At 51.7% G+C, this 27660-nt stretch overlaps 10 protein-coding genes across 10 annotated transcripts; 5 read left to right on the forward strand and 5 right to left on the reverse strand.

Moving 5' to 3' along the window:
• Window positions 1-2: 2 nt before the first annotated feature.
• K460DRAFT_428358 (methanesulfonate monooxygenase) lies at window positions 3-1566 on the forward strand (the record flags this gene model as incomplete). The annotated part of the gene is made up of 2 exons (XM_040938289.1): window positions 3-214; window positions 267-1566. 2 exons carry the CDS (start codon window positions 3-5, stop codon window positions 1381-1383), a joined length of 1329 nt encoding a protein of 442 aa, XP_040791477.1. The 3' UTR covers window positions 1384-1566.
• An 848-nt stretch (window positions 1567-2414) lies between these two features.
• K460DRAFT_239526 (uncharacterized protein) lies at window positions 2415-3407 on the forward strand (the record flags this gene model as incomplete). The annotated part of the gene is made up of 1 exon (XM_040927304.1): window positions 2415-3407. A coding segment is annotated over one exon (993 nt), but the record flags the coding sequence as incomplete, so codon positions are not given.
• Window positions 3408-3604: 197 nt separating this feature from the next.
• On the reverse strand, window positions 3605-4936 carry K460DRAFT_393875 (GroES-like protein). Its single transcript, XM_040935956.1, has 2 exons — window positions 4049-4936; window positions 3605-3993 (listed from the first exon to the last, which is right to left on the reverse strand). Exons 1-2 carry the CDS (start codon window positions 4749-4751, stop codon window positions 3701-3703), a joined length of 996 nt encoding a protein of 331 aa, XP_040791479.1. The 5' UTR covers window positions 4752-4936; the 3' UTR covers window positions 3605-3700.
• Window positions 4937-6110: 1174 nt separating this feature from the next.
• Window positions 6111-8683, forward strand: K460DRAFT_364856 (uncharacterized protein). The gene is made up of 4 exons (XM_040933073.1): window positions 6111-6348; window positions 6634-7338; window positions 7391-7674; window positions 7726-8683. The coding sequence occupies exons 1-4, from the start codon at window positions 6179-6181 to the stop codon at window positions 8550-8552; spliced, it is 1986 nt and encodes a 661-aa protein (XP_040791480.1). The 5' UTR covers window positions 6111-6178; the 3' UTR covers window positions 8553-8683.
• Window positions 8684-9965: 1282 nt separating this feature from the next.
• Window positions 9966-11649, forward strand: K460DRAFT_82814 (uncharacterized protein). The gene is made up of 2 exons (XM_040938722.1): window positions 9966-10414; window positions 10471-11649. Exons 1-2 carry the CDS (start codon window positions 10218-10220, stop codon window positions 11501-11503), a joined length of 1230 nt encoding a protein of 409 aa, XP_040791481.1. The 5' UTR covers window positions 9966-10217; the 3' UTR covers window positions 11504-11649.
• On the reverse strand, window positions 11650-12168 carry K460DRAFT_82815 (uncharacterized protein). The gene has a single exon (XM_040938723.1). It carries the CDS (start codon window positions 12087-12089, stop codon window positions 11796-11798), a length of 294 nt encoding a protein of 97 aa, XP_040791482.1. The 5' UTR covers window positions 12090-12168; the 3' UTR covers window positions 11650-11795.
• K460DRAFT_364859 (uncharacterized protein) lies at window positions 11946-14121 on the reverse strand. Its single transcript, XM_040933074.1, has 2 exons — window positions 13625-14121; window positions 11946-13554 (listed from the first exon to the last, which is right to left on the reverse strand). The coding sequence occupies exons 1-2, from the start codon at window positions 14031-14033 to the stop codon at window positions 12248-12250; spliced, it is 1716 nt and encodes a 571-aa protein (XP_040791483.1). The 5' UTR covers window positions 14034-14121; the 3' UTR covers window positions 11946-12247.
• A 363-nt stretch (window positions 14122-14484) lies between these two features.
• K460DRAFT_393879 (beta and beta-prime subunits of DNA dependent RNA-polymerase) lies at window positions 14485-19388 on the forward strand. The gene is made up of 3 exons (XM_040935957.1): window positions 14485-14694; window positions 14749-18920; window positions 18981-19388. The coding sequence occupies exons 1-3, from the start codon at window positions 14612-14614 to the stop codon at window positions 19139-19141; spliced, it is 4416 nt and encodes a 1471-aa protein (XP_040791484.1). The 5' UTR covers window positions 14485-14611; the 3' UTR covers window positions 19142-19388.
• A 1723-nt stretch (window positions 19389-21111) lies between these two features.
• Window positions 21112-22990, reverse strand: K460DRAFT_404184 (uncharacterized protein; the record flags this gene model as incomplete). Its single annotated transcript, XM_040936702.1, has 4 exons — window positions 21112-21913; window positions 22011-22204; window positions 22256-22383; window positions 22429-22990. The coding sequence occupies 4 exons, from the start codon at window positions 22988-22990 to the stop codon at window positions 21112-21114; spliced, it is 1686 nt and encodes a 561-aa protein (XP_040791485.1).
• A 1662-nt stretch (window positions 22991-24652) lies between these two features.
• On the reverse strand, window positions 24653-27000 carry K460DRAFT_364864 (camp-dependent protein kinase regulatory subunit). Its single transcript, XM_040933075.1, has one exon. The coding sequence runs from the start codon at window positions 26514-26516 to the stop codon at window positions 25131-25133; it is 1386 nt and encodes a 461-aa protein (XP_040791486.1). The 5' UTR covers window positions 26517-27000; the 3' UTR covers window positions 24653-25130.
• Between the last annotated feature and the right edge of the window lie 660 nt (window positions 27001-27660).

The raw sequence follows: 27660 nt of genomic DNA on the forward strand, positions 1-27660 counted from the left end.
TCATGGCTAAGCCAAACACACGCAAGCGACTACCTACCAAGACAAATGGCGAAATTTCAGAGGCAAATGGGAAAGTCCAGCCAGACAGTTTGGTAGACGAAAGTGCTCGCAAGAAACAGCGTCTCGAAGCCGTACCGAACGAATCTACCACCGGCCAATTCACTCCCACAGAACCCCTTGAGATCAACCAAGATCCTGATCGGGTCTTATTTGCGTGCGTATATCCATCAACCTCATGAAATTCATTCCACTGATACTCAGAATAGATACTGGGTCCCAAATGTGTCCGGCGGCCTCGTCATCTCCAAGATCCCCCAGAAGACCAGCTGGGACCTTGCATCCAACGTGCGCTACGCAAAGACCGCCGAAGAGAACGGCTTCGAGTACGCACTGACACAGATTCGCTTCACAGCTTCATACGGAGCCGCCAATCAGCATGAGAGCGTCTCCTTCTCGCAAGCCCTGCTGCACAACACCGAACGCCTCAAAGTCATCGCTGCGATTCTGCCAGGTCCATGGAATCCCACCGTTGTCGCTAAGCAAATTGCAAGTATCGACCATTACACTAACGGTCGCATTGCGGTAAATATAGTATCTGGCTGGTTCAAGGGCGAGTTCACCAGCATCGGCCAGTGGTGGCTTGAGCATTCAGAGCGGTACAGGCGCTCAAACGAGTTCATCCGCGCACTGAAGGGTATATGGACCGCTGGCGAAGAAGGATTCACCTTTGGCGGAGACTTTTATCAATTCCGAAACTACAACCTGCAGCCAAAGCCGCTGCAAAACCCGCATCCAGAGATCTTCCAGGGCGGCAATAGCGATGATGCGCGCGACAACGGAGCCCAAGTCAGCGATTGGTACTTTATGAATGGGAACGATCTCGATGGGTTCCGTAATCAGATCGCAGATGTGAAAGCGCGCGCCCGAAAGGTGGGGCGGGAAGACCATGTCCGCTTTGCGGTGAATAGCTTCGTTATACTGAGGGACAGCGAGGAGGAAGCGATCCGTGTTCTACAAGAGATCCAGGGCAAGGCCGATGTCGAAGCTGTCTCGGCATTCCGCGATGCAGTACAACAAGCTGGAGCCAGCACGGGCAACAAGAAGGGCATGTGGGCGGACAGCAAGTTTGAGGATCTGGTACAGTACAACGATGGGTTCAAGACGAAGTTGATTGGCACCAAGGAGCAGATTGCAGAACGCATACTGCTCTTGAAGAGTTTAGGGGTTAACTTGGTGTTGACGGCGTTTTTGCACTATGAAGAAGATATCGAGCGGTTTGGCAAGGAAGTTTTACCGCTGGTGAGGAAATTGGAGGGTGAAGGGAGGGGAAAGGATGCTGAATACGAGATTGAACGAACAGGAGACATTTATCGGAAGGAGTAAATACTTGTCTTCATAATCAAGAGAGGATTTCAAAAGCGCCTGCGCCCTAGCTGAGTTAGTCAGCAGGCCTACCTTGGAAGATTCCACGTAATCACAAACATCTCTTCCCTCAAATTATAACTCTACAGACCAAAGATAGCTCAACAGGGTGTAAGTGCTGATTATATCTTTTTTAATTGGGCTATCGCTGATTCTGTGAATGGAGTATGGGTGCTATCTTAATAATCTGGACAGTTTCAATTTTAGATTATATACTAACTATTAGCTGCATTAAGCCTGCAGCTCTGCGCGGCTCTAATGATGCACATATTACTTAGTGTGGCGTTCTTCTTACGTGTATAACGTCATTTTAGAGTATACAATTCGATCGCGTCGAGACTTCATTTGCACCACGAGCTTCTCTAAATACAGTTTACCATCTCCATGCATTCAGGTCAAGTACCCTGGTTATTACCAAGAACGACTTCCGTCGACCATTCATATCTAGAAACGGCTGGGCCAGAAGGGAGCGAGAATATCTAACAATGCAGACCCATGGACTTTAGAGGAAATGACGTGGAGATTCATGCAGCTATGCGAACCGTAACCTTTGCAGGTTTCACGAAGTATATTGCTTCTCATGCAACCCTCCTCATTTGGTTACACATACGGACTACTGATAGCTTTACAGGTTGCATATTGCTTTCGCGCTCCCTCAATACGTTCTTGAACCATCTGATATACAGATTTATGGCTTCACACAACACTATGAAGACATTTGGTCTCTTTACCGTAGAAGAGAAGCTTAGATATAGCCATTGTTTGCTCTCATAGGCAGGTGGTGTGTGCCGGAGTGAAGGTATGCGGGCTCCCGTCTTTCACCCTAATCACTCGCAGCTTGCAAGTACAAACAGTCTCTGCTCTTCTCGCTTCCCCCAGCTTGAAGTCGTCTCTCCATATTCATCTCGCAACTATTACACTTGGAATACTCAACTATGGCGCAGAAACTCACCGACAACGTTCAGCATCGTCTTGAAGACCATGGGTACGCTCATCTTGAAGTGCTACTCAAGCGCAAACTCTCTGGAATACCATCTCACCACGTTCCCGACCTACAACTTTCCGACATTATCTCTCAGACACCTCGCGCTTTGCTCCTGCACAACATACCACCAGACATTCAACTCGCTTTCCTCCTACGCAACCGCGCTTTAATCGACCAGCATAGCGGAAAACCGATCAAAGCCGAAGACAAGCAGTCGCTAGATATAACACGAGCGATCTGGTACTACCGTCTAGACGCAGTGCATCAATTCCAGCGCTATCACGACACGGCACGCTGGAACATAGCTCTATACACCGCGCTCCTCTCACTCCCCTTGGACACCACTCCACCAGCCTCGCCCACGTACCCATCTTCGCCAGCGAATACGCGCTCAAAGGATACCTACATCCCACCTGCCGCCCGCCGTTTCATGACGCTCTACCTCGCTGCTGTGCTAGAACACCACCATCACACACCCAACACCACCACATTCACCGCACGCGAAGCCTTCATCAAGGTGTGGAAAAGCGGCATCTGGGATGTTTTTGAGGTGCATAGCTCTGGGCAGAAAAAGCTTCTCAAAAACGAGATGAAGCGCCTGACCAGGGAGTGGGAGCTTGAACTGGATCGCGCGATGGGTAGCATGGAGCGAGCAGAGTACCAGGCGCGCATTGCTAGGTTCGTGGGCAGTTTGTTCCCCGGACGAAAAGATCAGGGTCTCGTCTTGCCTGCGTATCTAGGCAAGGTTACGCCGTCGCTGTCGCCTGAGGTGCAGATGGGGGGTGATGTGGATGTCGACACTGTTTTGGTGGTGAAGGAGGAAGGTGAGGCGAGCAATGAACTACTGGAAGCACTCTGTGTGCCTCTTGACGAGCAGAGTCGGCAGAAGCATACGGAGTTCCAGGAGACGACTGTGGTGACGGATATCCGGTATGCGATTGGTGCGGTGAACAAGATGCATCCGAGGGATATGCTCCTTATGCTTATGCGGTTATTTCCACCGAGAAATGAGTGATGACTGCACTTGGACATGTTGATCGATGGAGATTGGTGATTGACTATATCGGATATGATGTCGTCTACTTGGAGCTTGACATTTTGGATTAGCGGGGCTTGGACGATTAGGCTGGATGTAGTTGGCCGTGTTTGCTATCATGAACATCGACGTCAAGTTTCACTAGAATGGAACATCAACAGCAGCAATCGTATCATTTTGAAGTCATACATCATGTTGATGTCATATGAAATATTACGCTCGCTTTAGAAATTCCATCTCAAAACATGAACAACCGTCTACTGCGGCTTCAACACACCCCTGTACCTCATCTTTCCGTCCTTCAGCGTTGACATGGCCTCCTCGATTCCCTGCTCGCTCATTGGGAACTCCATGATGATGGGCTTGATACCGTGGAATGCTGAGAACTCCAGCATCTTGCGGTGGACAGCACGCGCTGCAACGATGGAACCCTGGATCGTGATTCCAGACTGGATGAAGGGCAGATGCGGGATCGCGAAGTTGTCGAATGCTACAGTCAAAGGGAAAATCGTTGAGTTGGGCGCCATGATGGGGAGTAGGAGGGACCAGTCTGATGTATTTGTTAGTCATAAACTTATTGAGAGTTTTGCGAAGATGTAACGTACCAGGGTTGACACTTGAGCAGACAAGTAGAGCATCAAGCTTGCGGCCAATGTTGAGCTCCTTCTTTCCCTTCATTGAGACGAACTCACTCGCTCCGAGCTTATGCGCCTCCTCTTTCTTGTTGTCGCTTCCTGAGAAGACGACGACCTCACAGCCCATCTTAGCGGCATACTGAATAGCGAGATGGCCGAGGCCACCAACGCCTAGGACACCAACACGGTCGGTGCTCTTGACGCCGTATGTGTGCAGGGCGTTGAAAACAGTTGCTCCTCCGCACATGAGCGGCGCAGCCTCAGCGTCTGTCAATGCATCCGGGAGTCTGAAAAGGAAGGACTCTTTCCATACACCGTGCGAAGCGAAGCTGCCCTGGTCGAGGTTGGCCTCACCATACATCTCGCGCTCCGGGCAGTATGTCTCCCGTCCACTCAGACATTGGTCGCATGAGCCGCAGCTGTTATGTTCGTAACCCCAGCCGACCCTATCGTTTTTCTTCAAGTGCCTCACGTTGGGGCCGACCTGGTCTACGACACCAGCACCCTCATGGCCGAGCGCAATTCCGGCGCACTTGTAATGCTCATCGGTACCGCAAATTCCGGAGGCGGTGACTTTGACGAGGACTTGGTCGTTGGTGAGATCAGGCCTCTGGGTTTCGGCCTTGAAGATTTTGCCCTCCTGGGTGCCTTTGTAGACTGTGAAGCTAGGCATTTTGGTGTTGTGTGATGTGAACTTTGTTTAGGTAGGTTGATTGCAAGTCGGAGTGTGGTTGAGATTGAATTAGAGCAGTAGAAGATAAGGACGACACGGTTATATATACTTCGGCCAAAGATAGTCTCCAAGTTGTGCTCCACGCGAAATTCAAGTCGAGCTATCCAGGCTCTAAAACTTTTCCCCTATGACGTGCAGCTTGATAATGCGCTGGCTGCCGGATCTAGCCTTCTGGTATCGCCGTTTCTTTACACTTCCGACGCATTGACCGGCACTAGTCAGTCAATCGGTGAAGCGCATTATCTTAGGACCTACTATGAGTTGAGTAATCTAAATTCTGAAACTCTCATGTAACTCGATCGATGCGAAGTTTGCAGCAGTGTAATTATTCTGCAGGCTTTGCATGTCAAATGAAATTCTGTATAACATAGATGATTAGAAATGTAGGCTGGAGATAATGCTTCGAGCGTTTGGGGGCAAATGTCGACGAAAATCGGCAAGTCTCGCCCAATCAGATCGACCGAAACGGACATCGAAGGCCTCGGCAAGATGGTGCTAGTATTTGAAAAATTGCCATGAAAAGTAATCTCACAGCTAGTGTACCTTGCGAATGTCAACGGAGACAGAACAAGCCTTGCACAGCGTCGTCAGAGATTCGAGGCGCATGACGCAATGGCGTTGAATCCGAGTTTTGCCCAACATGGCCGAGATAGTCGGTCCTTCTGGATAGCAATCGCAGATTTTTTTTCTGGTGCCAATCTGGCGCATTCCAGCTGCCAGTATTATGACATATGCAGACAAGCTAAGTCCTAACTCCGGGGCATAGAGAAGTCGCCAGAAACAAAAAGTCGGCGAAATGCTCCAGATTCGCTGTCATTAACTCCACAACTCACGGATCTCCGCATCCTGATGCGATATCGTTCTGAGACGAGGGAGAACGAGATTACCCGGGGCAGCTACACACAAACTTACGACGTCGATTGCAAATGGCGACGGTGCCGTCAACTCTACCCGATGAGAAATGCCTAGCACACGTCAACTAATCGCCTATCGCAATACCGTCGTCTTACTGACACGAAATGTTCCGGTCGCACTACCGCGCACTGGACCACCGCATCGATTCTCCTGCGAAACTCTCAATATGGCCTACTAGGACGCTGGAGGAGTAAACTTGGAAAAATTCGCATCGAGAGCGTATCGTTTCGGTGCAGAGTTGTATGTACAGAGGGTAGAGAGGCAGCCAGGCAGGAACGGAACTCGGCGCCCTTTTGAGTTCCGCCCCGACGGGGTTCAGTCAGAACAGCACTTGATTGCCCTTGCCCACCTCATGTGGCCGAAGCACTCTCTTAACACATATCTGACGGACTTGTTTGCAAATGATGCACCATAGCCGCTCAACTGTTTGAATTCCGTGCTCCTTCCCTAACATGACGCCTCACGAGGCTAACAAGCGGAAAGCCTGCAAAGCATGCACCACAGCAAAAGCGAAGTGTTCGCCATATGAAAGAAGGGAAGACCTGTGTCAGCGGTGCGAGCGGCTAGACAAGGAGTGTGTCTACGAAGAGTCGCAGAGGAAACGGGGTCCACGAACGCGCTCGTGAGTTTGCAGTTTTCCCTTTAGGGACTTGCCATCGCACCTGAACTGTCGCGTAGTGTACCCTGCCGATGTTACTCATCTATCATTGACATCTACGTGGGTAAGAGTGGGTGTAGTCTGATACTTCTTGCGATTGTAGAGCCCCAGCAAAATACGGGCGCTTTGCCTCGCGAAATACAGTCTTCATTGCTAAGATATTCCAATCAGTCATCAATGTGTGAATCGCGTACTTCAATGGTCATGTTCAAGCATTGACACCTAGCCATAGACTGACATCAACACTAGGCGCATGAAACAGCTAGAGCAGCGAGTTGAGAGCCTCATGGACATGCTCGCATCAAACGGCCAAACGCCCACCAGATCGTCAATGAGCGACAATACTACGCCAGTCGCCTTGATAAATTCCAACAATGTCCCAAACATTGCAGCAAACCAAGTCGACCCTAATCGGCCCTCTAGAGAAACACCTAAACCGACTTCACCAGATGCAGATGTTTTTACAGCTTACGACCCGATAAAAGCCGGGATTCTCAACGAAGACCAAGCTGACGAATTGCTGAACGACTTTCGAGATTCCTTTACGCAGCACTTCCCCTTCGTTGTTGTTGATGCTTCCATCAATGCCAGTACTCTCCGTCTCCAGCAGCCGTTCCTTTTCCTTTCGATCATGGCCGCTACGGCATACAGCACACCCACCAATCAACGTATACTAGCCGAAGAGTTCAGAGACCAGGTAGCTATTCGTATCATTGGTCGCGCTCACAAGGGTCTGGAGATCCTGCAAGGTCTTCTCGTTCATACTGCTTATTACCAATACTTTTACGAACCAGGCAAGCAACAGCTTGCGCTTATGATGCAGCTGTGCGTTGCGATGATGCAAGATCTCGGGTTGTCAAAGAACACGCGAAAGCTGCTTGATACGGATTCTACGCTAGAGAGGGCTCCGGCAGAGAAGCGTGCTATACTTGGCACGTACTACCTCGCGGCAGAGTAAGTATAGGCTGTGCATATGTGTATCACTCGTTTTTCTGATGTCGCTTAGATTTGCACACACGTGGCGCAAACGTACAACAATGCCTTACACGCGTGCTCTCGCTCGTCACTGTCAGTCCTTTGCCGACCGTCCGGAACATCCTCCAGACGTCCTGATAGCGCCCCTTGTTCGTTTAAGCGAGTTGAAGTGCCGGATCAGCGACTATTTTTCCTATGATGAGATTGAGTTCTCGGAGATAAATGGCGACTCGACACTAGATCTGTCGACCGGCAACTTTCGTAGCGAACTTCAACGACTAGAGGAGTCATTGCCTGAGGTTGTACGGCAAAACAGTGAGTCCATCATGCATGTGGGCATGTTTGTCTACTGACGTAGGATATTAGCTACCATACGTCTAACCTGTGATGTTCTCGGGGTTTGGATACATGAGTGCTCTCTGCACAGCACACTATGGAACCCATTACACTCTGTTAAGCCAACAACGATCACGCCCACCCGAGTCCGCATGTTACAACGCACATTCACCGCATCCCAAACCTTCCTCCAGAACCTACTTAACGCGCCCTCAAATATGCTCCACCACTACACCTTTCCGATCTGGGGAGGCTGGTTCTACTCTACCCTAGTTTTCGTGAAATTGATCTTCCTCCACGACAGCGGAGGAAGCGGTGCGTTGGGCATGGACAATTTAATACGCGAGGTAGGCGATATACTTCCTCGCACCGAGGGTGAAAGCGTATCGCAGGATGTCTGCATGATAAATGCGTTACCAGGCACCGCTTCTTGCGATTCAATGCTTGCAGCGAGAGAGGCAGAAGTCATTAAGCTTTTCCAAGAGTTCGTCAACAAGGCGATTTTGGCTGCTGCACGATACACATGTGATAGCGGGCCGGAGGGCAAGAGCCTTTTGAGGTTGATGGCGACGTTACAGCAAGGTTTGTTAGCTGGGATTAAGAAGAAGATCGAGAAACAAAAGCCGAGAGTCCCGCCGTATGCAGTCTCTGGCTTGGACGCTTTTGCTGCGGCGACTGCAACACCACTCAATGAACAACAGCCCGATCAGCAAACCCAAGTACAAACAGTGCATGGTGGCGACCCGGTCAATTTTAATCATTACGATGACGCAACACTGCTGGATGGTCCGCAGGTACAAATCGACGACTGGATGTGGGACCTAGTTATGGAAGATGTCAATATGTTTACTATGTAGCGATGTTCATGGGAGATCTCTGTGGGACTCGCAAACTGCGTGTACGATGCGCGATTCATTTTGAATGCGTTAGCAGCCAAACATTGTCAATCCAGGAGCCAATCCCTCTTACACCCAATAGCATTCCGGGTTCGCATGCTGGAAGCAGTTATTATTATAAGGAATTTACACAATGTAACTGACTTCGCAATCCTTATTAACTCTGTAACTATGATTTTCGTTCCAAGATCGCAAGTTTGGACTGCGAAGTAGGAGTGTCGGCTACACCTTGCCCGAAATGGTGTAGCGCAAGAACTCTATCATCACTCCCGGAGTGATGCAGAGTCTTCTCCCCTCACATTCCATCACGCCAGACTTCTATTTTATCTTCAATCTTCGTCCAGTGGGTTCTTTCAATATTTCAAGCCATCTAAAGGCTTTTTGCACATAAAGCGATGCTTTCCCGTAAGGTTTGAGTTTCGCATCGTGGACCGCCATAGCTCCTCATGCCTGTACTGCAAATGGTAGACAATTTCTCCCTATTCAATATGCACTCTGAATCAGAGTCTTGCATATCTCATTTGTTGCCCATTAATCATGTTTCTATTGTTCATTTCAATGTGATAGTCACAGCTGCCCTCCGTATGACATTGCGCGCAGCAGCCATCTCCTCTCTTACTTAGTCACACCTCTTCAAGTCCCCCCCCCCCCCCCCCACCCCCCCCCCCCCCCGCAAATCTCTCACTCATTCAATTTCCGTCGTTGTCGTTCCTGTATCACGGTAAGATCCGAGTACCCGTCAACTATGGCTGAATCTCACCCTTGCCGATGCCTGGAAACCCGCTGGACTTAGGTATTACCATTGCCCTCCTTTATGCCGCTCTCTGGACACGAATGCTACGTTATTGTGTTCCGGTGCTGTCGCTATGGCATGCCCTCATAACGGAGTATAGTTGCTGCAGCCACGATTCGCCCAGCGCTTTTCACCGCAGCACTTATCGAGGCTTCCTGTTATCACTGCAAGAGGCGTACATAGGGCATATCGTATTGGAACCTTTCACTCAATCGATCCCCGCGACCGCGCTGCAGGTGAAGGCAGCTGCGACTTCGGTAAGCGACAGCGCCCACACAAGTCTCTCACTTCTCAGGATATTGCGACCTCAGATATTTTTGACTATATAAATTAATTTATTGATGTAGACAATCACTAACAAAGCAGGGTAATAAAGGTAAGTCGACCCAAACTCAAGCAGCCATACTTACCGCGAACAGGGGCGGGTTCGAGCGCAAGTTCGAGCCCGCCAACAAGCTTTCGCTTGAGTTTAAATGCCCAATTTGAACTCGCGAAGGTGTACCAATCACACCACAACATTTGAGATCAGCTAATAGAAACAGAGGGGACGACCCCAATCCCCCCCATCTTTTTTTGACATTTTTTCCCTCTCTTTTTCTCTCACTACTCTCTTACCTGAGAACCATTAGGACACCCGCAATTAAGCTTACTTATATTTGTGTTACGTCACTTCTAATTCTACTTACCTTCACCTTGACGTAGTGCTGCCTGCCCCGTGATTTGCAAGGCCCCCGGGCATATAAACTGTCCGCTCCCACCTGACTTTCTCTAAATCACAATCCACCGACATCCGTTTACTCAACCTCACTTCTACCAGCCAACTATACTCTGATATGGCTTACACCTTCTCCTACTCGCCCGCAGACCTCCTCCATGATAGTGACCGGGAGGCCTTAGAGTGTATCCTCGAGTGCAAGACCAAGGGCGTGCCCAAGGGTCTGCGACACGATAAGGTTCTTCCGGTCGACCTCATCGCCCGCGGCACCGACCCTCGGACTGGTCTGAGCTTGCGCATTTTCCCCCTCCCGCCGTAGGTTATTTTCATTAGCTACGTAACCTGTCATACTTTCTAACACTCGCTCTTAGGAATACCCCGCTGCAAAATGCCCCATTTGCTGCTACTCTCGCCGGTCACCTTCACTATCGAGGTGAGATCATGAACCACGTCCGCGACAATCTGCCGCTGTCGCAATGGAGCAACGAGGTCCTCCTCGCTTACTTCACATCAAATGTTGATCCGAACCGCAACTTCGCCAAGTTCTTCGAACAGACACGCGCGCGCCTTTACGAGATCCTTTGTGACCGCGCTGGCGGACAGAAGAATGAAGTACAGGAAGCCTACCTGAAGGCATGTCTGGAGTACAAGGAACACACTAGCGTTCTTGATCCTCAGCGCCCAGTTCAACACCAGATGCAGTTCATAGCACTGCTCAAAGCGCAACCAGGTCATATCACAGTGCGCACGCATGCACACAATCAGCGCCTCCTCAAGCTTGCAGCCAAGCATATTGGCATACTGCGTTCCAAGCATTGGGACAGTGTCGATGCTACGTCGCGAACTTACCTCGACTTTCTCGCCCCGCCCCAGACTCAGCCTAAGAAGAAGAAGAAGCATGGACCGCGTGGCAAAGGCAAAGGTAAGGCTACAGCTGCAGATGGAGATGAGAAGGAGAATGAGGATAACGACGATACCCCGGCTCCTCCACAGGACACCACTGCCATCGATCCCGCGCACCGCAATTCGCGTACTTCCATCTACGTCAACGTTGATCGCATCTCCCGTTGTACCGTGAACAACCCTCTTCTGCAAGGGCTGATCGCTCCTATGCCGGGCATGGCGTGTGGAATCCAATTCATGCTTGACTTTGGCGAGGCCTTCGACATGGCAGAACTTTTCGCGGTTCTGCCTGGTGCGGAGGATGATGAGGGGGATGGAGATCATGAGATGCGCTATGATGGAGATCAGAAGATGCACGGCGATGGTGATTGGAAGCCGCCCTGCGATGGAGATCATGAGATGGACGACGAAGACGAAGACGAAGACGATAGCAACATGAGCTACATAGAGAAGTTCGAACGGCGCCTCAAGATGTTAGATCTAGACATCATGATCTTGTAGAAACAGCGCGGATGTCTTCCGTGTATTCTACATCTTCAAATGAGCGGCTTAGAGCTCAGTCCAGCGTCTACATGGGTTCTATAGGTGTATTGGATTTCTCTCTGGTTTTGTTGAGGGCCTCCACTGTCTATGATAGGTACAATGAACGTACTATACGGTAACAGCAATAAACCCTTCACAGAACCTAGCTTTATCCTGCATGCCTATGATAGTCTGAGTTGGGTTTGCACGCCCTAGAAGAAAGAATGCCAAATATGCGGGTGGTATACACGAGCACGCATTTGTTTCAGCGCTATAGCTTGCCTCGCTGCCACCAAGTCGAATTCCCTCTAGTCCCGTGAATACACGTTGAATCAACTGCACAGAAATCACATGGATTCTCTTCTCGTGGATTCGCGTGATAACGTAGACAGTTGAGGAATATCGTCACGAGAAGTAGGTAAGAGGGCATATATATCATTAGAAAAGCTAAACACATGGGCATGCAAGCAAGACATTGAGCGGCGTGACATGAACCGTGAACCCCATAACGCCATCCAGTCCGAACGTAAAAGCCTTGACGGCGTGCATGCTCTCCTGCTGTCATACCTTCCTCCCAAACGCCCTTAAACCCATAATCCTCATAAATGAACTCTGAAAAAGGAAATATGATGGTCGTGTCACTCCGACGTGCCTTGCCCTATCGTTAGACGCCATGAACCTCAACAAATATAACGGAAGTTTGCACATTTCCAACATTCCAGTCTACACTCCAAAGAAGGCGTCTGGAAGAGTAGAAAGAAGCGTAAAGGAGACCACGGCACCAGCTGCGCCGAGAAGGGGATAAGCTGCAGTGTTGAGGACCTTGCCAAGGACTGATCGTGGTTGCTTCTTAGGCCGCTGTGCGATGATGGCGGCGGTCTGGTCGGCTGCCTGAACAGCGGCCTGAGTAGCCGTAGTGTCAACGGGCGTCGACACAGCAACGTCCTGTTCTTGGATTACGGGGACCTCGTCTTCTTCGAGAACATCCGCTTTGCGCTTCATGCTGTTGACAGAGGTAGGCGTCGGCGGCTGTTCCTCGACAATCTCCTCGATGGAGACCTTGGTCCGACGATTTGGCTGCAGGGGCGAAACGGTGGTGATATCCGAAGTGGGCATTGGTGGAGGGGTCTGCATGCGGTCTGCTGATTGAAGAGCGCTCAAAGTGCCCCCGAAATGGTGGGTTCCCACTGGCTCCTGTGTTGGAGGTGGAGGCGGAGGGCCGAAAATGGAAGGTCGATCACCGAAGTTGGTCCCAAGATAGCTTTGGTGAGCTGCCGTGTCGTCCGAATACCACGGTGGGTTTTCGCTATGTTCTCCAAAGCCCGGGAATGGCGTACTGGCCCAAGGCGGTGACTTTGCGGCCGAGGGGCGTGGTGGCAAGGGTGGAGTTGCGCTGGCGGCGAAGGGGTTGCTGTCGTATTGCTGGTTGAATACCACGAACGATGGCAGTCCCGGAGCTTGATTGCTTGTCGTCTGCATATTGAACAGATCTCGAGGCTGAACAGTTGGCGGGAGTGTCATTGATAATTCCTTGTAGGAACTGGCATCATCGACGGGCTCTTCGTCTTCCGAGTCCTGCACTTCGCGCTCGGATGAATTATACTCAGGCTCCGAGCTGCCAACGCTGGCCGCTTCGCTATCGAAGTCACCTTCGCGAGGTTCCTCGTCTTCGCTCTGGCTTTCGTATACTACAAGGCCATCCTCGTCGTCGGAGTAGGTCTCTTCGATGACATTTGCACGCATGGCCGATTCCGGGTGTTCCTCGTAGACGCAGAACGCTTCGGTAGCCGCGGCAGGTTCTTCGTGGTGGGTGACGACCTCTAGCATCATGGTGGTGTCCGCTTGGTCGTCGTCAGACTGTTCCGAGGCGGCGTCGGAATCGTCTATCATGAGCGGGTGGAGCTGACTGCCTCGGCGCCCATGAAGGTCAAGCTCCTCGTCTTCGCTTTCGGCGTCCGGGACCGTGAATCCCATAGAAAAGGGGCGTGACAGGCGAGACTCGAACGTGTATTTGCGGGCGACGAAGTACTCTGCAGGGAGGTAGAAGTCAGCTTCAAACGATTTTGGTCAAAGATGGGGGAACCCTACGGAGAGACGTACCCTCGTTACGGTTGACATCGATTCCGAACTGCAGTACATCACCAGGTACGAGCTGCTTTGGGGTATTCGGGACCAGTGCGTAGCCGTTCACCATGGTGCCGTGCATGGAGCCTTGGTCGGTGATGTAGACGTGCGGGGTTCCGCTGCTGGCGTGGGCGGAGAGAAGGGCGTGCTCGCGGGAGATGACGGGGCTGTCGATGAAGGCGTTGTGAGGAGCGGGCATCAGCTCCCTCTTGGTAGCATTCTTGGATGCGCGGCCGATAGGGAAGGTTGCGTTCAAGGGCAGGTCAAACTCGCGTGACTCGTACGTGTCGTACTGGTTGACGTCCTGGAGGACGATGTGGAAGACTAGGGAATCAGTACTTGACTGCGACATGTCGGATCGAGGAGACGCCTCACTGTCGGTCATGGCGTCGAGCTGGAGTCGCTGCAACCCCCAGACGTGAGCAAGGCAGACGTGGTGGTAGTCGTCGTTCAAGAGTTGTAGCGAGGTTGAGACAGTAGGGGTCGCCAGCAAGCAGCAAGTGGGGCGGAGCTAGTGGTACTATGGATGAGGAGAGGAGACGAGAGAGAGGAGAGGAGGTAGCTGCAAGAAGGGGGTAGTGATGAATATAAGGGAGGTTAGGTACGAGCAGCAACAAATAGCTCGTCCCACTATGGACGGGGCAGGGAGGGCAGTGAAGGAGAGGTGATGCTCGTGGGCGTGGTCGCAGCTGCCTGTTGGTAGCGGGGGTGGTTGCGCGCCTTCCCTCAGGGTACTATCAGCTTATCAGCCTGCATTAGCGCCGCATTACCCGGCGTAGCGGCGGGAATGTCCCCCACCCAAAATCTTCAGAGGCGCGACTGAGGAAAGTCACCACCAACTGACTGCACTACGCCCTCGCTCATGACTCTCGCCGCAACGACCATGAGAACATACCGTGAATACGACCGCCGGTAGCACGCATTCAACTCAAACCAAGGATAATTCCAGAAGACGCTGCCAAAATGGAGGCACCGCGCACCTCGGCCAAGCAGCAGGTCGTGGACCGCATCCCCGCGCGCATCAAGCATATCCAGTTCGGCATATAGTAGGCCAACTCTGTGGTGCTGAAGCTCAAAGCATAGATAGTAACCCTCTGCAGCTCCAACCAAGACATCGTCAACCAGGCCGTCCTCGAAGTCTCCGACCGCAATGTCTACGACCTCGCCCCCGCCGCCGACAACACGCGCAGCCTCACCGCAAACGGGCCCATGGACATCCACATGGGCATATCGAGCAAGAAGGGAGCATGTGGAACCTGCGGCGAAGGCCTGGACAAGTGCAATGGTCACTTTGGACACATCAAGCTGGCCCTGCCTGCATTCCATGTGGGATACTTGAAGCACATTATTGAGGTGCTGAACTGCATATGCAAGGACTGCTCGCGCGTGCTGCTGGACGAGGTGGAGCGACGCAGGTATCTGCGGAGTATGCGCCGCCCAGACATGGACACGCTGCGACGGAGTGCCGTCTCCAAGAAGATTGTTGAAGATTGTCGCAAGAAGAAACTGTGCCCTTACTGCAACGCCCTCCAGGGCACAGTGCGGAAAGTGCCCGGCCATCCACTCAAGATCATCCACAATCGATACGATGCCTTCAACCGCTCTACTGCCAAGACCAAGAAGCCGCCAGCGGGCAAGGTCGAGTTCGACCAGTCGTTCGAGACTGCAAAAGCTGCCAATCCAGACTTGGACAAGCACTTGAAGAAGGCAGTTGACGACATGCACCCTCTAAGGGCGCTGAACCTTTTCAAGAAGATATCCCCAGAAGACTGCGAGTTGCTAGCCATGATACCAGAGGATGCGCGGCCGGAGATGCTGATTTGGGAGTATATGCCGGTACCGCCTGTGGCGCTGCGACCGTCAGTCATGCAAGAAGGCGGAGCGACCGAGGACGACGTGACGAACAAGATCGGAGACATTTGCCAAATTAGCAGCATTATTCGCGCTGGCCTGGCCCGTGGCTTTCCCCTTCAGATTCTGATGGAGCAATGGGACTTTTTGCAGCTGCAGATTGCCATGTACATCAACAGCGACGCGCCCGGTCTTAAGCAGCAGGGTCTCCAAAAGACTATGCGCGGTTTTTCTCAGAGGCTGAAAGGCAAGGGCGGTCGTTTCCGTCAGAATCTGTCTGGCAAGCGTGTCGATTTCTCCGGGCGAACTGTCATCGGTCCAGATCCAAACTTGAGCATTGACGAAGTAGCCGTGCCAGAGCGAATAGCCAAGACCCTTACATACCCAGAAAAAGCAACGAGATACAACATCGAGAAGCTGAGGAAGCTCATCCGAAATGGTGCTAACAAGTACCCTGGGGCAAACTATATCCTAACCGACGATGGCCCAAACAAGGATCGGGGAAAGATATCGCTTATCGCTCTTTCGCGCCATGATAGGCGCGGCGAACGACTGGAAAAGCCCGCAAAGATGCTAAAGGTTGGTGATATTGTCGAACGCCACATCGAAGATGGCGATATCGTCCTGTTCAATCGACAGCCATCCCTACACAAGCTCAGTATCCTCAGCCATCGAGCCAAGATTCGCCCCTGGAGAACATTTCGATTGAACGAGTGTGTGTGCAACCCTTACAATGCCGATTTTGATGGCGACGAGATGAATTTGCACGTTCCACAGACCGAAGAAGCACGTACCGAGGCCACCGAACTCATGGGCGTAAAGTACAACCTAGCCACCCCGAAGAACGGAACCCCCATCATCGCTGCCATCCAAGATTTCATTACTGCCGCATATCTTCTTAGCAACAAGAACAACTTCTTTGACCGGCGCAGTTTCTGCCAGATCGTAAACTACATGTTCAACGGTGACGGAGCATACGATCCCGACACAGGCGAGACGCTGCCCATCGACATACCACCACCAGTTGTGTGGAAGCCGGAAGCGCTCTGGACGGGGAAGCAGGTCTTCAATCTTCTGATGAGACCGAACAAGAAGTCCAGAGTGCTTGTCAACCTCGAAGCTGCCGGGAAGCAGTTCAAGAACACTCCCGGTCAAGCCCCTGATCTGAACGAGAATGATGCCTACCTAGTCATTCGAAACTCTGAGGTCATGTGCGGCGTCATGGACAAATCGACGGTTGGTGATGGTAAAAAGGACTCCATTTTCTACGTCATGATGCGAGATTTCGGCCCCGATCATGCGGTCCAAGGCATGAACAGGCTATCGCGGCTTTCCGCACGCTGGCTCACTAATAATGGATTCTCCCTCGGTATCAGTGATGTCACTCCTGGTGACAAGCTCAACAAGAAAAAGCAGGACTTGGTAGAGGAAGCGTACGCAAAGTGCGACAAACTGATCAAGGACTACAAGGAAGGAAAGCTGCAGCGAGACTCGGGTTGCGACGAAGAGCAGACCATGGAGAACAGAATCGGTGGTATTCTGTCTGGTGTTCGTCAGGCGGCCGGTGATATCTGTTTCGAAGAGCTCAGCAGATGGAACTCACCCTTGCTAATGGCTAAGTGCGGTTCAAAGGGTTCGAATATCAACGTGTCGCAGATGGTTGCATCCGTTGGACAGCAGATGATTGGTGGCGCACGTGTTGCAGATGGCTTCCATCATCGGACGCTGCCTCATTTCCCGAAAGCTGCGCGTCAGCCAGCTTCAAAGGGATTCGTCAGTAACAGCTTCTTCTCCGGTCTCACCCCCACAGAGTTCATTTTTCACGCCATGAGTGGTCGTGAAGGTCTAGTCGACACAGCTGTCAAGACTGCTGAAACTGGTTATATGAGTAGACGATTGATGAAGTCTTTGGAGGATCTTTCCGCACAATACGACGACACTGTGCGGAACTCGTCAGGAACCGTTGTCCAGTTTCAGTACGGCGATGACAACTTAGACCCGGTGGACATGGAGGGCAAAGCAAAACCTGTGCACTTTGACCGCACATTCTCGCACGCCGTGACTTCAACTTGGGATAATACCGAGTCAAGTCTCAGTCCGGAAGAAGTCCGCAAACACACCGAGGCCAAATTAAACACCGAGCGCAACAAGTACCCGCGATACAAACTTGACGGAGTCACGAAGCTTGCTTATCGCGACAACAGTGACGACGGGATCGACCAGAAGGAGTCAATGCGAGACTTCCTTGACACGGTGCAAGACTACATCTTCAAGAAAGCCCAGAAGCTCGAGACAACACTCATCTACCTGGGTGTCTCAAAACCCAATAACAAGGACCAGTTGCCAGAAGATGCAGAAAAGTACAGCCTTGCTGACGGAATCGCTAAACTCTCTCAGAGCGCACTGGATACATTCATCGACCTCTGTTTAACCAAATACCACCGGTCACGAGTGCAGCCGGGACACGCCGTGGGTGCCATTGGGGCCCAGTCCATCGGTGAGCCCGGAACGCAGATGACGCTCAAGACTTTCCATTTTGCTGGTGTTGCTGGCATGTCCATCACACAGGGTGTACCTCGTATCAAGGAAATTATCAACGCGTCCTCGACTATATCGACGCCCGTCATCACTTGCGAGCTCTCTAACAAGGTCTCCGAAGCCTCGGCCCGAATGGTCAAAGCACGCATCGAGAAGACATACCTCCGCGACATCATCTCATACGTGGAAGATGTCTGGCACCCCCATGGCGCCTACATCTCTATGCGCGTCGACTGGGACACGGTTAACAACCTCTTCGTCGACGTGCAGCCGCACGAAATCATCCATGCAATCAACAAGCACAAGCCCCTCAAATGGGGCAAAGCAGGCGCCAATGTCCGCATCACATCGTCAATGATCCGTGTCGAAGTTCCCGATCCGAACTCCGCCAAGAAACGCCCTGTCAAGACGACGAGGAATCATAAGGAGTTCTTCGAGCGTGTGCAGCAAGTCAAAGCGCTTATTCCGGATGTGGTAATCAAGGGGTACGCCGACTGCACCCGCGCTATCATCAAGAAGGAAAGCAGTCCGAATGCGAAGGGAGAGTACGAATGCCAGTTGCTAGTCGAAGGCTACGGCTTCAAAGACTGCATGACCACTCCCGGTATTGAACCCTACAAGACTAAATCCAATCATGTCATGGAGGTTCGTACTGTCCTTGGTATCGAAGCCGCAAGGGCTACTATCGTCCGCGAAATCGGGGATGTCATGGGAAACATGGACATTGATCCGCGACACATGCAGCTTCTTGCGGACGTGATGACGTTCAAGGGAGATGTCTACGGCATCACCCGCTTCGGTCTACAAAAGACGCGCGATTCCGTCTTGCAGTTGGCTAGTTTTGAGAAGACGCCTGATCATTTATTTGAGGCGGCTGCGAGAGGTAAGATTTCCGCGTGCGAACTGCTTTGAGACAAACACTGACCTTTTATTTCTCTTATAGGCAAAACAGATACCATTGACGGTGTATCGGAATGCATCATCATGGGCCAGTCGATGAAGCTAGGCACGGGCGCGTTACAGGTCGTCAGGCCACTCTACCTAGGACGTGACGATAAGGCAGAAAAGAAGCTAATGTTCGAGGAGGGTTGGGATGCACTTTAAGCACAGAGCATGGAGTCTTTGCGCGTAAGTAGGCTGTGGGAAGGTAATGGCCACACTAGGAGGGAGTTGGAGGTTGGGAGTAGCATATGCATAGCCTTGGCGTTACCTGATCTTTGCTAGCTGTATAGGCACAGCGATGGTCGGATGATTGATTATTTTTCAAGTAAAAGTCTTATTTCCCTAGCTAGAGCTATGAAACCACTCTACATTGCAATGCATATTACTGTATTTTGCAATGTACCTCCCGTTTCCCCCCTTCCAGCACTAATAGCCGTCCAATCATCACGCATTCCACCCTCCCTACCAATCAGCCTTACTCTCTGTCATCTCTCCCTCACAGCCCCCATGTACCTGACCTACAGCTTCCAGGGCTAGGATGCGAGTGGGCTGCAGAGTAAGCAGACACTTGAAGGTGACACTAGCATGGGGCGGAGATACCGCTACTTGTAGCACGGTGGGTGGCAGCGCCTTTCTTTTACCCGGGGTCTTGGGATGGCTAGAGATGTTGTAGGGCTGTAGGGCTGAGCAGCTGACTAGCCGCTTCTCCTTGGATCTCGCGGTATAGTTCAATCGATTATATCTTTTGGGGGCGCGCGGGGCTTGTGGATGTTTTTTCTATACGCACGCAGTTAGACGGTAGGTTACAACCAAATGCGAATATTAGAATCTACAGTTACTCTACGCCACTGCCTCCTCTTTCTCTTCTCCTTCTTCCCTTTCCTCACTAAATCAGCATTCAGGGGCTGCAGATACATGCTAAACAAGATCCACACTACACAGTCCCGTCCAGAAAACTCTCAATACTTCACCACCCCCTCTATAACGATGAGTTCCATATCAACCAACATTCATTTTAAGCGGTAGCGAGTCGGGCTGTGAACAAAAGCAAAGCCACCCAGCCAAGCCCCGCCATGGGTGCATGCAGTTCGGTTAAGCCGAAGGATCCTGTTCCCAGTCAGCCCTATAGCGGCAGGCGGCCCAAAGAGAGCTAGAACGTTGTACCCGCCCACCGCTCACGATACCACACGTGCGTGTGTGCCTTGCCCTGCATGGTCTGCTTGGTAAGATAGCATCTCGATAGAACATTTCAAAGCAGGGCAGGGTGGGAGCATACAGTGTTACAAATCGCGCGCTAGGGACTTCATCCAGGCACAGAGTTTGGGGACTTTTTTCTTCATATTTCATCCTGACTGCGATACTAAGAGTCAGATTTTCATGGTGACGTGACAGTGCTGCGATGCACAAGATTTGTAGGAAGCACCATGTAATTGGCGTGGTTTATTACCGGCTTACTACGGCACGGCTTTGACTTGCTCGGGCATTTTGTTCACCACGTGTGTAAGCATGGGGGCCAGTGTTTAGAGAGGTGATTAGTGGGCATGAGTAAGCAGGCATTGTCAGGGCGTGTGGGGCTCGATTAGTTATGGGTGGGTGTGGGTACTGTTGAATAGCTTGGTGCTCGATGTATGTATAATTTATTGGAATATGGCTATTGTGCGTGAAAGTGGATAATAGTACACAGATATAATGCTAAGAATGGCAAGATACTAAAAGCTCTATGGGTTTAAACAACGCGAGATAGATGTAAGACGACTAGCTGTGTGATACTTCATGACCCGCATGAAGCGTAATTCGATACTACGACAGACTTGAAATGAAGGCTTGTTACAGTACAACATCATGAAAAGTAAACGAACGTGATATGCATACCCAGAACCCCCTCTTATGCATCTATATGCTAGTCCAGTAAAAGGAAACGCCGCTGACGATCCGTACGAAATCGAAAAATAAAGAGAAAATTTCCTTATAAGGATATGACCATAGAGAAATGACAGAAACAGCCTCCAGTGGGGGAAGAGCAAAGAAACCCTAAATCAGAGTGGGAAATGAAGTACAGTAAAAGAAGCTTCGAAGAGAATAAAATAAGTGGCAAAAGTGAGCCCACCTCACTGACTCACTGACTCACTGACTCACTGACTCACTGTCTGCGATCCGATGTTGATCAATATGCAATAGCGAATCTGTAGCATGGTCCGTAACGCCTGTATTGTGTCATCAGCCTGTTCAAATGACACCAAAACCGACGCCCGAATCGCATATAGCGCGAAGCACTTCCTCGCCCATGCTGAAGCGGGCGAGGTCTCTTCACCTTCGACACCAGAAGCAAACCGGGCTGCTGACCATGAAGCCGCGCCACCAACTAAGCATACCCACAGAAAGACGCCGCGCATGTCGTTGCCCCAGCAGCCTCTCGTGTCTGTCCGTGCCAGCGCTTCATGTAGGGCAGAAATTTGCGTCGTTGATTCCGGGTTGGGGTCGCGGCTCCGTGCATGCATGATATTTGCTGATTCTGCAAGCGTTACGCCATGGACAATCGATCGACAATAGATGAGGGCAGCGAGGCGGCAACTCTCGTACATCCAGTCGGGCGTAGGTTCGTTCTCGGATGAAGGGCGGCGTAAGAGATTGGCGTAAATCTGCTGTAGTTGAGCATCGCAAGTGGCCAGATGCGGATCGGATGCTGGTGGTGTGTCGCCTGCATGACTCCAGTGTGCTAAAAATAAAGCCGTGCACGCTTGCATGTCACGTACGATTTCGAGTGTGCCAATAGAGCAGGCGCCGTATATACGAGATATATCTCCATGTGGTGCGTAAAGTGGCGAAACTGGGCAAACATTGCTCGACAGCGTAGGAGAAGATTGTCGCGGCATGTAATCTTCCAAGACTAAAGGCTCAGCTTGACCGCGTAGGATGGCGAAAGTAAGCATTACCCTAACTGATATTAGAATATATCTCCCTTCTTGCGGCGTGATTATGCGATCACAATCGGAGTCGGAGTCAAAAGCCAAAGCCACGCGCGTAGACTTACAGAATCATGAATTGTGGCGACGCTACTTGGCTTACGCCACCACGCTGATGAATAATGCGCATAACTCCCTGCATGTGGACATCGAAAACGTCTTCGTCGAAACCGCCAATCTCACTAACAAGGAGGTGCAATATACTCACGATAGTGGTATCATCTAAATCTAGGCGGTCTGTGATGGCTCGAAGAACTTTGGTCTAAGACTGTTTTAGTAATATTCTCAACAATTTTCAGCTTTGGAAATTTACCTTGGCGTATACAGTAAGGGCGCTGTCTTGTAGGAGGCCCTCTGCAAGATCTTGATAGACACATGTTACGCTGACATGGCTGAGGAAGGACAGGCGGTTATTGCAGATACGTTGCATCCATGATGTGTCTAGCAAATTAGCAGCTCCTCAACCGGTTAGAGCTAGCCACTGACCATGACAGAAAAACTCTGTGCTATTGATATACTCCTGCCGTAGCTTTTCCAACGATTCGTGCCTCAGCATCGTGTTCGCGGGGAAAGGATACTCGCAGGCCTCTTCGAACACTGGAGGTGCGCTTCGAGCCGGTTCCGCCGTTATTGCAGATATGATACGGGCGGCAAGTGACCGTGTAGGGTCTGCTGAAGGCGACTGTATGCTGTACCTGTAGAAATCCCTATCCCATATGGTACTATGGTGTCGTATTGGCGTGGGTGCGAGGAAGTTGTTGTCCTCTAACACGCCGTCCGAACTGGTCGTCATCAGGCTCGGAGTCTGCATTGTCGTCGGTGCACTGCTCCCCTCTCTACTCTTTGTTCTATCTGAGGGTGATGATCCACGCTGCTCTCGATGTTTGTACATAACGTGTGACCGTACATTCCTCATAGTCTCCCCTGCCCTGAATTCATCGGGATGAGTCGCAACGACAAACTGAATGGCAGGCCCTTGTGCGAGAGGTGGTAAACGTTTCCTTCCAATCCGTTTTTTGGAGGGCTTCGGGTCGCTCGGCGACGCCATTTTGACCGGCAAGAATAGTCGAAGGTTGAGATGGATCCAGAAACAGGTCAACAGAAAGGAAAAGATGCGCCTGGTGCTGCTTGCAGCTTTCGTGGGCTGAAAAAGAGTGTTCGCGGTGGATATATGAAGAGTGAGTCGTGACACGCTAACGTAAGACTCAGGTACTGTATGGGGTAACCTGGACATGGTGTTAGTCCCCATCGGACCTACAAACCACAAGCCACAACGGGGGAGAAGTGATCGATGTCAACCGTGGCTGGACTGCTCGTGTGGTAATCGGCGAAAAGTATGCACGATTAGAACTGACGACCACGTTCTATGACCTTGTCCAAACCGAAGTAGGTCAGTGGTAAGGATAAAAAGCGCAGCAAGAAGCACAAAAGACCGTAGTTGTATCTAGGTGTGAATCTTGGTCGGACACACCGGTACTAGTAGATTCTGCCCCGGCGCAGTAAATGATTGTAATGAACGGAGCTCCGCGCCGGACAACTGTCGCCTATCTTGTCGAACGCTGTCAAAGCTGATAGACGCGCCGATATGCCACTGGGCTAGATCATGATATTCGTATCGGGGAAGCTTAGTAGCGGTTGCCTTACTGCCTTGTGTGGCTGGTGCATGCATTCACCGTTGGTGCGGCGACAACGCCCGCGTGGGCAAAGTCATATTGATCGACGAGAAATGGGCGCGCCGAGAGGCTGGTGCAAATGGCTGTCGTCTCTATTACAGTGATGATGCCATCGATCTCACATGTAGACTTACCGTAGTGAGGGCACCAAATGGTGATGTGTGGTTGATATGCTGGGCCCATTGGCGATCTTTTGGGGGTCCCGTAATTTTTTTTCGCGGGGTCTCCCTAGACAGTGTACAAGCTGAGAAAGCAAGCATCTGGGTGTTGAGCCAAGCCAAAGTGTTCCTACTTCCATAAGCCCATTTGCCCGGTTTGGTCCTAGCGTCCGCCACCTTCTGTCGCTGCACATAAGCCGCAGGGCATGCGGGTAGGGTTCAACAAGAGTTCCCAACTATTGGCTGTTTCGAGTTTCTTGAGACGGCTTCAAACACAGCAATGCCCTGCGGTCAGCTGAGATGGCCAACTCAAGATGGACCGATCTCCGCAACAGACGTCATTGAACGTCCTGATCACAACTGATGCCGCACACTGCGCTACTCTTAGGCGCGTCTACCGTAATCCGTCCAATTGGGATTTTGTAAAAGAAAGCAGTATGGCGACTAGACGGTATAAGCCACAAGGGGTCGCCGGTAGAGATGTGGCGGAGCCTTGTAAGTATTGCGAATGGCTTGCCAAGGCTGAGATCTGGAGTCGTTTACGAGTACTTTGATTGATCTGAAGGACCGTAGGGCGGGTCGCACGAATGGCCGTCTAGGTTCTCAATGGCCGTTATCTCCAGTTGTGTTCCAGTCATGAAAGCCTTTGAAGCTGAAGTCTGCCTCGAGGGTAGCCATGGAGGATCACCAGCTTCGGAAGAGGTATCACTAGAATACTTTGTGCAGAAAGGATGATTGCCGATGGTATAGTCTAGATGATTAGCGACCAGACACCCTGGAGCCTGGACAGTCATTAGTGAAGACGTTAACTAGTGAATTGTGTAAGGTAAATTAACAGGCTACTTGATCCCATTTCATCGTGAAGATGCGAAAAATGCTGAGATCAACAACCCTTGCATTGCGAAGTTTTATGAAGATGTGTGTAAACAGTGACGCATGTTGTGTAGGAAGGAGGGCCGCCCCTTCGCGCCGTGCACGGACCTGAGAGCATTATGTCATGCGCGACCAACTTCACCAGCAGCATTAAGAAGCCATTCACGCGCATTGTAGATCTAATCTTGAATGTCATACGCAAAGTAGAGTATAGGTATGAAGCAGCCCACAAAGCTCGTTCCTCGCCCCAGAATCAAACCATCTCTCCCTCCAACTTGGTGAGCGATGTTTAGTGACAGTAGGAAGAGGAGTAGGAATACATGCGAAAAAAGAAAACGCCAGGAAAGTGAGATCAAAATCGTCCCGAGCCGCACTTATAATCGTAATCAAAGGAGGTCCTTGCTCCTTGCACAACCCTTCATCCAACTCCAGCATAAGCACACCTATTTTCCCCCGTTCTATATCGGCCCATGGTGATGGATGCTTACGCGGCCTTTGAGAGTGGATCTACATGTTCTCCTGCGAATCCAGCCTTGCTCGGGTCGTTCCGTCTCATGATGCCTTCCACGGGCCCCAGCAGTCGCTGGAAACCATTCTTGCCAAGTGTTGCCACCTTGACTTCAGTCCTGCTAATGACAGAAGCTGCACGAGGCGCGTCGTTGAGTAGCGCGAGTTCGCCAAAGTAATCGCCCTTTTTATACTGATTGACTGCATTGTCTATTCCGCGCTTGAAGACCTGCGCTTCTCCCGACTCGAGCAGGAAAAACGACTCACCGACATCGCCCTCCTGGATGATGGTGGTGCCGGGAGGGTATTTCTTTGTTTCAAGCGCGTCTGCGATCTTGGAACGCTCATAAGGCGTTAGGGAAGACAGAAGAGGCACCTCTTCCAAGAAGCCTTCGTACATGCGCCGTCGCTGGAAGGCACTGTCCATGAGAATGCGACGGAAGGTGATGCGGTCCAGGGCCCACAGTGTAGATGAGTCGGTCGAGGTAACCGTGGCGGCACGAGGCGCGTTGTACATGAGCGCCAGCTCGCCGAAAGAACCACCAGGGCCCACCGTGCCCACCTTGTCACCATGGCCATCGGGGCCGGCCTCGAGCTTGCCCGACTTGTTTACGTAGATGTCAAAGGAGCCTTTCTCGACGACGTAGAAGTAGTCTCCGACATCGCCCTGCTGGATGACCTTTATGCCCTTTGTAGGTATTGGCTTCTCGTGCAGCGCACCAAGCACCTGTGACGACTGGTCGTCGTCCAGGTGTGAGAATAGAAAGTTGCCCGACACGGCGACCTTGAGGCGCGACAGCTGATCGGGTGTCTTCTGGTGGAATGGCGGGCTGAAGCTTTCGCTGGCAGACGTGGCGGGGTTAAGTGACTCGGCGGAGACGGAGGTGCGCCTGTTGGTGTTGTAGTTGCTGGGGAAGTTCTGGCCCTCACCTGTAATAGGCGGCATCTGGGTTATGTTGTTCTTGGACGAGCCGCCAAAGCCCTGGAAATTGCCAAAGGCGCTCTCGCCGGCATCGTTGTTGTTTGTGTTGCGAGACTTGCCAAAGTCGACGGCGGCGAAGGATGACGCAGTGGGCGAGGTCATGACGTCGTTTTCCTCTTCTTCCTCGAGGCGCTGCATGGGGCTCTTTGTGAAGCCGCCGGCGCTGGGGGAGGAGCTGAAGGGGTTGTTGCCGGGAAAGGTGTTCTCAGCACGGCCTTGGGGGGTGGAATGGTGCTGCGACAGCAGAGCCTCGGTCCGCTGTGACTCGAGGCGGCGATTGAAGAAATTGGCGCAGAATTGGAGGATGTCGTTTGGCTTGTGCTTTAGGATTTCACGGTCGAGGGAGGAGATCTCATTGGCGTAATCGGGAGGGAGGGACATTGGGGAGGTGGGTGGTGAGGGGTCAAGCGCGCAGCTCTTTGACGTTGGCTTTCGCGAGTGGTGGTGCAGGGATAGCAATGGCGGGAGTACTGCGAGGGGGGGAGGGGGGAGAGGAGAGGAGAGGGTTCTGAAACGCAGCGTGTGCGCGCAGGAGGGTGGAGAAGTGCAATTGTACGCCGAGTAAGGGTAGTGTAGTGTAGTGTAGTGTAGTGTGGTGTGGTGTAGTGGTGAGAAGGTGCAGTTGGGTAGTGTGATGACGCGTTGGGACAGGAAGAGGGGGATGGATGCGGGCGGGCAAGGCAAACCAAGGCAAGGCACCAGGCTTATTACCTACTACTACTAGGTAGGTATCATGTCTTCCAGAAGGCGTCTAGAAATGCACGTCTTGCTTCTGGCGCGCTGCTGTGGGCCATGCACTTCAGACAGTCTTGGGGAGCGGGCGACGGCAGCCTACTGTCGCTCTCACGCAATTGGGCGCCACGCGTCTCATCAGCCAGCAAGAAGCACGTATATCAGGTGGGCTAGAGTGCATTGTTTTGCCTGTGATGCTATGCGATGCGATGCTAGAGACAGCTCCATACACCTCTATCAGGTAGCTCCCGCTTCACGGACTGCGTATGGGTCGAGGCTTGCAGCGCCAAGGGCAAACGCTCAGAGAAGTTACCATGTACTCGAAGACATGATGCACTGCCGATAGCCGTCGATGATGTCTGTCTTGAGGTTGAAATTATGACGGTGGGCACTTGCCATGTCGACTGGCTTGTATAGATGGGGTACTGTCGTCTGCATCTCGTCCTAATACTAATCACACGCTGCGCCGCCTCGACTCCGACCGTCTGTGAATGAATTTCACAACCTGTCCGTCGGCCCTCTGAAGGATCGTGCAACCTTGGAATGGGCGGTGAGCTACAGTACCATATGGCCCATGTGTTGAGACGCAGCATGCAGGAGAGGCGCCAAAACTCGGATCAACCAGACTTGAGCCGTCTATTCATGACCACAGCAGAACAAGCTTCTGTTGCGCACATGTCAATCCAGATGAATTGCCCCCTCTACCACCTGTGTAACTTGCCACCCGTCAGACCAGACTAGACAGACTCTTTCACTGGCCATGACGCATGTGCACGAGCACGCGACGCAGGGG

The sequence above is a fragment of the Cucurbitaria berberidis genome (assembly GCF_010015615.1).
Source record: "Cucurbitaria berberidis CBS 394.84 unplaced genomic scaffold K460scaffold_2, whole genome shotgun sequence".
Classification (NCBI taxonomy): domain Eukaryota; kingdom Fungi; phylum Ascomycota; class Dothideomycetes; order Pleosporales; family Cucurbitariaceae; genus Cucurbitaria; species Cucurbitaria berberidis.